The 10486-nt window shown below is 36.7% G+C and overlaps 1 protein-coding gene across 2 annotated transcripts in view; it reads right to left on the bottom strand.

Annotated features, from left to right (window-relative positions):
• Positions 1-232: 232 nt before the first annotated feature.
• The window catches only part of LOC149480081 (furin-like protease 2), a 224507-nt gene continuing 214253 nt past the window's right edge, over positions 233-10486 (bottom strand). For both annotated transcript variants that reach the window (XM_089707161.1, XM_089707162.1), the window contains exons 5-14: positions 10188-10322; positions 9798-10105; positions 7940-9724; positions 7623-7856; positions 6888-7046; positions 6265-6404; positions 5126-5381; positions 4662-4756; positions 4006-4169; positions 233-3649 (exon numbers count right to left, since the gene is read on the bottom strand). In XM_089707161.1, coding sequence (XP_089563287.1) covers positions 3491-3649; positions 4006-4169; positions 4662-4756; positions 5126-5381; positions 6265-6404; positions 6888-7046; positions 7623-7856; positions 7940-9724; positions 9798-10105; positions 10188-10322 — 3435 coding nt within the window. In that variant the 3' untranslated portion in view covers positions 233-3490. The remainder of the gene's footprint in view (positions 3650-4005; positions 4170-4661; positions 4757-5125; positions 5382-6264; positions 6405-6887; positions 7047-7622; positions 7857-7939; positions 9725-9797; positions 10106-10187; positions 10323-10486) is intronic.

Genomic DNA, 10486 nt, shown 5'->3' with positions numbered 1-10486 from the left:
TAGGAATAGTGTAAAGTGCCTTTACAGTTCCATAACAACTTACCCATTAACCCGGGAATCGGGATGCTAGCAAAGAGTATCTATTCAGAAGGGTTTTTAAAATCGATCCAATAGCTCCAAAACATTATTGGTACAAGTAAAATAAATCTTTGCTCCATGAAACATAACAAAAGATATGGATAAAACATCATGTCGTCCATTTAGGTGAAAAAAATGTAAAATAAAACACATATTTGACATAGAGATGCTTTTATTATAAATACGAATTGCACATAACATTTCATACAAAAATACAATTTAATTAAAAATAATTACTAAAACAAACTAAAAAACATACACACAGCTAAAAATAAACGAAACAGCTTTAAAAATTTTGTAACAAGAAAAAAATTCAAAAATTATGCATATCATTATTAAAATAAAACATATATAAATCAGATGTCAAGATATTCATTAGAACTAAGTACACGAACAAATATAAAGACACAAATATTAATTGACGTTAAAAAAAATGTACACGACATACATAATAACGAGATTTTATTAAAAAATTATAGCTATCAATTCAACAATCTATCTAAATATATTGTGATGGTTATTGGTAACGTAGTACAAAAGTTAACACTATATAAAATTTTGAGACATTTTGCGACAAACTAGACGATTTTGAGACATTATTCTAATACTTAAAATTAAGAAAAGCATACATCTAAAGACTCGACTTCCACGGTATTTAATATAAGCTCAAACAAAAGATATTTTTGTAGTGTTTCCCGAACCTTCAATAATTACTTTTACTTATAAATCTAAAGCGAAGACAGAGTCTGTTTTGCTACTTAAAATAAGGATGGTAGGGCATAATTTATTAAAACTAATAATCCACCCAAAATATGTATATTTCATCGTAGTAGTTTTTTATATTATTATTGTACGTGTATGGTAACTTTTGGTCCTATTTACTACTTAAAATAATCATATTTGCGATTTTAGAATGATAATTTCATGTGCATGTGTGCGTCTATTTATTCTATCACGCACACAATTACAATAATAATTCGAGAATATTCCTTTTTATTATTCTAAAATCGCGACGCTGTTACAGAGCGAAATACGTAGAAACAAAATTCACAAATCTGGCATCGACTATGGCATGATGTTTTGAAGCAAATGAGATAATTTTATCTACCTTAATTTGTCAATATTAAAAATAATGTGTATCAGATACCGTGATTATTTAACTTTGATTGCTGTTACCTTTTAAAACACGAACACAATATATTTTTAATGTGTTGCCAGTCGAAAAAAAACAAAAAATTGTCTATGCTACCCTTTATTTAACCTTATAGCCACTATTTCCATCCGTAAAAGCGCACCGCAACAAAATTCAATTAAAATAATTGATTTTCAGTGTCAGAATCTAGCAAGTCAAGTGCTCAATGTTGCAATTCTGAAGCCCTTGATATGTTAACACCAATTAAAAGTTAAAGCCTCGAGCACACCGTCGAGTTTTGTTAACGATAGGGTTGCCAGCTATCGATTCCCGTGCGAACTATGCATAACTTTTGCGACTTTATGGTATTTGTTTATGCACAACCCTCGGGTGTTATTAAATGTTTAGTAAGTTTGCACGTTGTGCTTTTTGTGGTTGAAATAAATTATAAGTAAATTATAGTGAGAAAGGTTTCATTATATTTATCCTTTAAGTATTGATGAAGCCGAAACAGAGTTACAAAAAAAAAAAGAAAAAATGCAGATACTCAGGTGGTCCATTTTGCGCTGGACATAATATTTAAGACAATTTTTTGACCAAATATAGTCAAAACAAGGCAATAGATAAGACATTTAAACTATATTGATTATTTATTACTAGAACTATATGATCTACAAAGCTCCTTCTCTTAACATATCCTTCCAAATGTCACCTAAATACCTACATTCCTGTCCACACAAACTCCTATCCAAAATTTCTTATCTATATTATAAAGGATTAACACTCCCGATTAATTCGGGCCTCAGATGTACACTACAGTTTGAGTGTTGGACGCAAACTTGCGTAGTTCCTGTTTAACTATTGACTTGAGAGCAAGACACTGTAAGCAGATTTTGTGCGGGCCATAATTTAAATTTACGACCGACCAACTTTGACCGCAAACGAATTTCGTATCTGCAACGTTTGACGCCGTTTCGGGTGCGGTTGTGTGTATATGTTCATAAATGGAGTGTTTGGGATTTCGATCGACGTATGTAGTATTTGTATTGATGTGTTAGGTTAGGTACTTAAAGGGTAGTTTTTGTTTCTTTTTCTTACCTATACTTAAGTTGTTTTCATTTTAAGGGAATTGCGTTTTCATTTTATACTTTTGGAGAAAAAGTGGTAACTTTAATCAATAGGAAAGTTAGAATAGATTAAGTTTATGGACATTTGTGTAATAACATAAAATAGAATATGTACAATATGGTTTAGAAAAAAGTGAGACAACTACAATTGAGACCTTTTGTTGGTTGTGTAATTATACGAATAATATTAAAAACCGTAAATTTTTTTTAAATTATGTTTTTAAAAGGTAACAGCAATAAATACCATACGTATTAAGTCCTAAGCGCTCATATCACATGTAGACGGCAGAGGGCGCCGTAGTTTACGAACATTTTGTTCATTTACAATTTACACCTAATTATAATTACATATATCTATCCCGCTCTAACGTTGTGACGTCACACTAGCTATCGGCTGACTCTTATACATAGCATAGTATTTATATACACCTTCGTATTAGATAACTCAATTTCATAACTATCTATAGATACAGATAATTTATGTATAGCCTAGAAATTGGAACCGTATTATTGGTGTTCATAATATTATCGTACGCTGTTTAGTAAAAAATATAGTTTCTCATAATTTGATATACAAATTATTACAGTACTAAGATTAGGTTTCGCTTCAGTAATTACTATAGGAGTGTTTTCTATCACACTAACGTCACGTTTTTATAATCAAACTTCTTTCCTTGCGAACGGTTACATTTAAACATTCGAGATTGATTTCGTAAAAATTGTGAACACAAACCAGTTGACAATAAAAAATCGGTCTTTACAATTTATCATTAGCGTGTAAGGCCTTTGACTTATCCACCTATCGAAAAACCGAATTATATGTCAAACAATGCATCTCTCAACTGAACATCGATATCGATACGCCCCATCCCTAACTATCGATATAAAGGCCTATTCAAACTAGAGCGGTATCCGCTACCGCCGTGTAACGCGATGTAACCCGTAACGCGTGTAACCCGATGGGCACGCGATTAAATCTCTTACGTTCTTTATTATAGAGACTATAATCGCGTACCGATCCTAGTATACCGATAGATACGCTGTACCGCTCTAGTTTGAATAGGCCTTTAGATATAACGACAAACGATACATCTCAACTGAACATCGATATCGACACATATCCCTAATCGATATAAAGCTAGTATCACACTCGCTACGCGGAATGTTCGAGAAGCGGTTCGCTCTCTAGCTCAGTGGCGGGACAGGCCGTTTTGGTCGCTAGGACTGTGACGTCACCGTCGTCGTTGCACGTGAGCGGCGAGTATAGAGCGCCTTGGGTGCTCGTGCGACGTTGCCGCTTTGTGAAGCGGAGCTAGAAATTTTTATGTGCGTGAATATTTTTACAAAAAAGTAAAATGGACAAAATAATGATACAGAACAAAGTGATGTCATTTCACTGATCATAAATGAGCCCTCTATGTCCATTGTCCAATACTACAATCAGACTGAGACTTTTATTGTTAGTCTCTAAAGGGAATCGAACCCCGGGCCCAAAATCTTAAAATCAATACATATTATATTCATAGTGTAATTTACAAGAATATGACGTTTTGTGATACATTATATTACTGTTGTTATATGGGACAACAATTTTGCACAAAAAAATATCAGTAAATTTTGAAAATTTTCTACTTAAAAAAATATATATAGGTACATAGTTATATTTACCTGTATCACCATCAACCCAGCTACCACAATACCAGCAATGAGCACCACCCCCACTAACATAGCGGGACTCAAGCTAGGCTTGACCGGAGTCTCCGGGGGACTCTTTAAAGCGCCCCACTGCGCGATACGTCGCTTGCTCGCCGCGGACGAGTTTATGCAGTCCCCTGCAAAAAGAATAGAGTTATACCGATTCATTTCATACAACTTACCTGTGTACATTCACTTGCATTTTTAACCACTTTATATGGGAGCAAGCATTTTTAATTGTACGCCGCTATATTATAGTTAGTGTAGAGACTGAATACTAAGGATTAAAATTTTATTTATTCAACAAACATAAGGAAAATCACATGAAGATTCCACATCGAAATAAAGTAGGTAACATCCTATTAATATTATAAATGCGAAAGTTTGTAAGTATGGATGTATGGATGTTTGTTACTCTTTCACGTAAAAACTACTGAATGGATTTGAATGAAACTTTACCACAATATAGCTTATACATCAGAATAACACATAGGATAGGTTTTATCCCGGAAATCCCACGGGAACGGGAACTATGCGGGTTTTCCTTTGAAAACGCGGGCGAAGCCGCGGGCGGAAATCTAGTATGATCTATAAAGAACTCATATACTACAAAAAACATTTATACTTACCAGTATCGGGATGGCAGTGACAGCATTCTTCGGTTGCGGTTAAATTTGTTCCGACCCCGCGGTCCGTACAACATCTTACGCATTGATTGTTTAGCCTGCACAAAAATAAATAAACAAATTTATAAAGAGATACAATAAATAAATTATAATGGATCGCTCGATCATGTTACTGAATAAAAAAACAATTTCTCCGCTATTTAGAAATTAGACTATTCATTCAGCGATACTGATCTGATGGGTAATTTTAATCTTATGGCTACATAATTTTAACTTGGCTTTTGCGTTGAAAGCGATTTGTCGCAGAATTACTTTATTATGAAAATCAAATGGGTTTTTAGAGCAATTCATTTATCTTAATCTACAAGCTTAAGATCTAAACATCTCTTATTTCTTATTATTTAAGTAAATGCAATAAAAAACGTTTTCGAAGTGTGTTCTATACATCAATACACACAGATACTCACCTATCAATCTTCAACGGACTCGGGCACCCCGTACAACTAAACTGCCCGGGCCCAGAACACGTCCTACACGTATCATGGCACGCGTGACACGTTCCACTGCTCGCGTCGTAGTACTGCGAGCCGAGGCATTCCATACACAGCCCGCCATCTAACATGAAGTGTGGGGGGCAGGATTTACAGTTGAGCGGGCCGGAGCCATCGCACTCGCGGCAGTAGTGGTGGCAGTGACGGCATCCGTCGACCGTTTGGTAGAAACCTATGAAATTAAAAAAAATACTATAACGGTATTGCCAAACAAACCATAACATCATCTATGTTCGTTTTTGATGATGTTTTTTTTACATTTACTAAATCAATAACAGTATTATATCAGAAAAAGTCATTAAAATCCATTCATAATGCGCGAATTTATTACGTAACAAACATACAAAAAAACATCATCTTAATTAAGAACCACTTCAAAAATTCAGTTAAGAATTATCGCTGAAGGCATTGTTTACATGCACGTGGCAGTCACTTGACCTCATTTATCATTTTCAATTAAGTGTAAGGTTTGTCATTTCCTTAGTGAAAACAATTATCTTGATTACTTAGCATTACTGAAATTAGTATAATTTTTCCTTCACCTTGGTGAAGCGAGGTCGAAGACAGGGAAAGAGGAAACAAGGCCTTTTTATAGGGGTTTAATTAAGTATGGATTATCTGTATCATAATAAAATAGGTTATTAAAAAAATGGTACAAAAGTTAATCACAACATCAGAAGCGCTAGCTTTCAAATTTAAAAAGAAACTCATAAAATTTACACAAAAAATAACAGTTCAATCGAAAACTCTTTTTCGTCAGTTAAAGATTAATCGAGTTAAGCTAGCCAATGGAACCAAGTAAGCATTAAAATACTTCGCAAAAATATAGGTAGCTCTCTGAACGTAGCAAATTAGCAATATTCTAAAATAGAACTTTAACACCCTAACTTTACAATACAATTTATTCACGATATAAAATCTTCAGCACTCAAACAGTCCAATAACCTTAACTGTACTATTTACATGGTCCTTCGAGCCGGATTTGTGACCAACATGCTATATTACCCAATAAATCTCCACGCTCTATACCCTCTATACATAATATATTCACTCACCTTGCGGACATTCTGGATGGCATTCTCCAGCGGCGAGCCTCCAGCCGCTTGGACAAGACGCACACTGATCGCGGCGCGGGCCACTGCATGTGCGGCACGATAGGTAGCACTTAGCGCACGTGCCGCGGTCCGCGTAGTACCTGGTTGTGGACGGTACATTTGGTGTAAGTATAAAACAATTATATATAAATATATATAAATATATTATATTGTCTAAGACGAATTATGGGCACGTTTATAGATTGTCCTATAAAACTTTTTTTTATGATTTGTTTAGGTAATTATAAATTGTGTGAAAAAATTCAGAAATATTATTGCTTTAAAACGTCATTTTCCAGTACAATGCATTTTGTATGCATTCTACTTCAAATATTAATACTGTATATAAATAGTGTAATTCAACATAAATCACTTTTTTTAAGTGTAACCAGCGTAGTTCCAACAAGCGATTTTTTTTCAAATACAAATTTCTTTATTTACATGAACACCACTAGCAAAAAGATGGTAGGATATTGCTTATATACACAGGAATACATTCTTTAAACATTTTTTTTCAGATGAGGGTATAACCAAAAAACTGTATTTTATTTTTATGAGGGTATAATCATTAATCACACACTCACCCATCAGCGCAGGTGGTTCTACACGCGCCGGACTGCAGCCGCAGCGCGCCCTCGCAGCCCGTGCAGTTGAGCCGCGACGCGCACCGCGAGCAGCCGTGCACGCAGCGCACACAGCGACCCGCCTCCGCGTAGTAGCCATGCCCACACTCCGGGACGCAACTACGTCACAAATTATATATTTTTGACGTGACAACGTCTTATAATTCGATAGAGCCGGCTGCTCGCACGAAAAAACATGACTCATGCGGCGTTACCTCGCTCTGAGGCGTTCCGTAGGCTTGAAGTGCAAACGAGAGCGCGGAACGAGCGACAAAGAAGCACAATCGGACGTTGTCACGTTCAACTATCGTCAGTAAACCGACTTTACAGACAAGCAATTTTTAATAATTATATTTGTTAGTATATTTCGACGAAACGAACAGCAAATTAGCTTTTATTTTAACAATAGTTAATTATGGACTTAATGTTACAGCTTGTGTTTAAGTATTCGCAAAATACCTTATACTTTTATAAAACAATCTTTTTGAGAATCATCTAAATTGTCTTACTTTTATAAAATAAAACATAAGTATACAATATCCTGGTTTTATTTTAAAACTTTCATACACCATCGAATTTAAATCATAGACTACAGATATACAAATTTGATATTCAATACTAAATTGAAGTGCAATAGGTTTTTATTGAAATGCAATTCGTACAGAAAAATAAATAGATAAATTAATTTTAACTTACATGTAATTCTGTAGAAGGTTAGGCGACGGGCAAGTCAAACAATTCATCTCGCTTTCACCATAACATGATTCGCAGGCATCGTGGCATGGGCGACATTTGTTTCCATCAGAATACTCTCTCGGTGAACACCTATCATTGCCCATTGGGAGACATTTGCCTTTTTTATTCAGTGCCCAATTTGTGTCACAACTGAGGCAAAAAGTGCTTAAACAATTCGTGCAACCGACGGGGCACCTGTAAAGAAGTAAATATTTATTACTGTTTGTGCAAAAAGGTAAATGGATAATTTAACATAACTGGTATTTAGAGTTACTTACTTGAGACATTCTTTCCTTTTCTTGTCCGCATAATAACCACTCGGACATGCGTTCACACATCTACCATCTAAAATGTAATTTGATGGATGGCAAGTGACGCACTGAGCTGGTCCAGGCCCCACACATGTATCACACGTGGGGTGACATTTGGCACAATTATAATCATCCGTCTCATAAGTTGAAGGCGGACAAGAAGCTGTGCACGTTCCATTATACAAAACAAGATGATGTTCACACGACGTACACGCGTCAGCCTTTTCTGAACATGTCGAACAATGAACGGCACACGGTCGACATGTAGAAGTGTCGCTATCTTCATAGTAACCGTCAGGACACTGTTGTAAACAGACGGCTAAATCAGCGACTAACAAATGCGCTGGAGCACACGTCAAACAAGAATCTTGTCCGGGTCCCACACAAGTTTCACAAGATTCGTGACACGGCCAGCAAACTCCTCCCTGGTTCGCGTAACTTCTCGGAGGGCATCGAGATACGCAAGCGTCATCAAGCCTGTAGTGCTTGCAAGCGACGCATTGCGTTGGTCCTTTTCCATAGCAGCCTTGGGAATCGCATTCGGGGTCACAATCATGCATGACGCGCTTATCATTACTATCAGCGAGGACACTTTCCCCATGCGGTGAAGGGACGTTGTGTCCGTCTAGACGGGCTATTGCTTTTTCGGGATCAGATCCGGCAGCAAATAATGTAGGATAGTTCTGGTAATTGGTAAACGCGTCAGTGTTGTAAAAAAAATCCCCGACAGAATCGTAGCCATCGACGGCTGTTGAGAAACCGAAAGGCGGTGGTCGTTTCGAGCGTAACTTTATGGGATCTACAGCTGTTCCGTAAAATACTAATTGCCACTTTTTAAGTATACCTGGCTGGTTTACGTGTCTTTTACCAGCATTAACTATGTGTAGAGTCCATGTGCCCGCTGCTTGCTCGCCCCAGAAATGGACACTTAAGAAGGGCCAATCATCAAAGTTAGAACTGATTACATCACGAGGTCGTTCAAATAATAATGAAGATGTTGTATTCGATGGTGAAGTTAATAATATACGTAGGTTACCTCTTGGGAAGAAACGTAATGATATCTTACACTGCACGTGTTCCAAGTAACGGACTTCATTTACTGTTCCACTACAGCCATTAACCACCATGCGTGCGGTTAAAGTGTAGTCAGGAGTCGACTCTATGGGCTTATCTTCATTTATTTCCTGAGATTTACAAATGTGTTGAGGAGGCACAGATATCCACTGTTCAGCTAAATTAACCATCTCGGCTGCATCCATCAATCCATAACCAAACTTGTGACTAACTTTTCTATTTACACCATTCACAATCCATCCATTTTCTCGTTCCAAAGGTTGTGGTCTTGATGTCATTACAACTAAATATTGCATATCACGCCACGTTAAATCTGGATTCGCTTCTAAAGCTAAGGCACATATACCAGCTGCTAACGGTGCAGAAGCTGATGTTCCAGTATGTTCTACTGTACAAATATGATCGGGTCGTAATCTTCCATCCATGTCAACTGTCGCTACACTTTTATCGTGTCCAGGTGTCCCTGAACTGTAGGTTGTGGCTAGCGTAGACGAGCATTCTTCTAAGTACCATGGTTTATAACCTCCTTGGGTAGCACTTGATATTGACAAAGTAAATATACTATTCGTATATCCATCGCAATTACATGAATCTGTATGCCTTCCACCATTACCAGATGCCCAAACAAAAATACTGCCTTTTCCGCGTCGACCGCTTGTGACTCCATAAATGAATGCTCTGCAAAAATGGATACCAATTTTATGGATTTGATTCAGTATCTTTAAAATTACAGTAAAAGAAAGTAACATACCTTCTAGCAAGTGGCCCCGGACCATCAACAGTCTTACCGTCATCCTCAGGACCCCACGATGCGCTGTAAATATCTATGTGATCGGGATTCAATCCCAGAGCTCTGGCTTCCACTGCATCATTGACCACTCCGTCCAACATTCGAACACCGCCTATACTCGCATTATACGCTACACCAACACCACAGTACTGGTTATACGCCACTGCAGCTACTTCACCAGCACATCTGGTACCGTGTTTATTATCACCATTATCTTGAGGCATGGGGTCATCATCGTTGCCGTTTATGTCCGTTGAAGCAAGGGCATCCTATAATAAATTCATAATATTATCGGTAAGAATGCAATTTGCAAAATGATTACATTAAATGAACAGCTTCTAAAATACTTACGTAATTTTGTGCGAGATCAGGATGATTTGTTTGAATTCCGTCATCAAGAATTGATACTACTACACCTTTGCCTGTGTAACCTTTAGTCCACGCCGGTGCTACGTTCATATCTAAGCCATCCTTTGCTCCACCATTCTAATAAAAACAAAAGAAATACGAGTAAGTATTATATACAGTGTTTAATTCTTCTAATCATAATCGATGGTGCAATTAATTAAAGTTACACCATTTAATTGTCACCCACAAAAATGTCAGCGTTATAAAAGTTTATATTACTTCTATTAAATGATTCCTCGGCT

The sequence above is a fragment of the Colias philodice genome, chromosome 19 (genome assembly GCF_061535455.1).
Source record: "Colias philodice isolate Cphi_HAF_F1 chromosome 19, ilColPhil1 Martin Lab GWU primary, whole genome shotgun sequence".
Lineage (NCBI taxonomy): Eukaryota > Metazoa > Arthropoda > Insecta > Lepidoptera > Pieridae > Colias > Colias philodice.
Note: the sequence above shows the minus strand (reverse complement) of the source record. Positions and strands in the feature narration are given on the sequence as shown.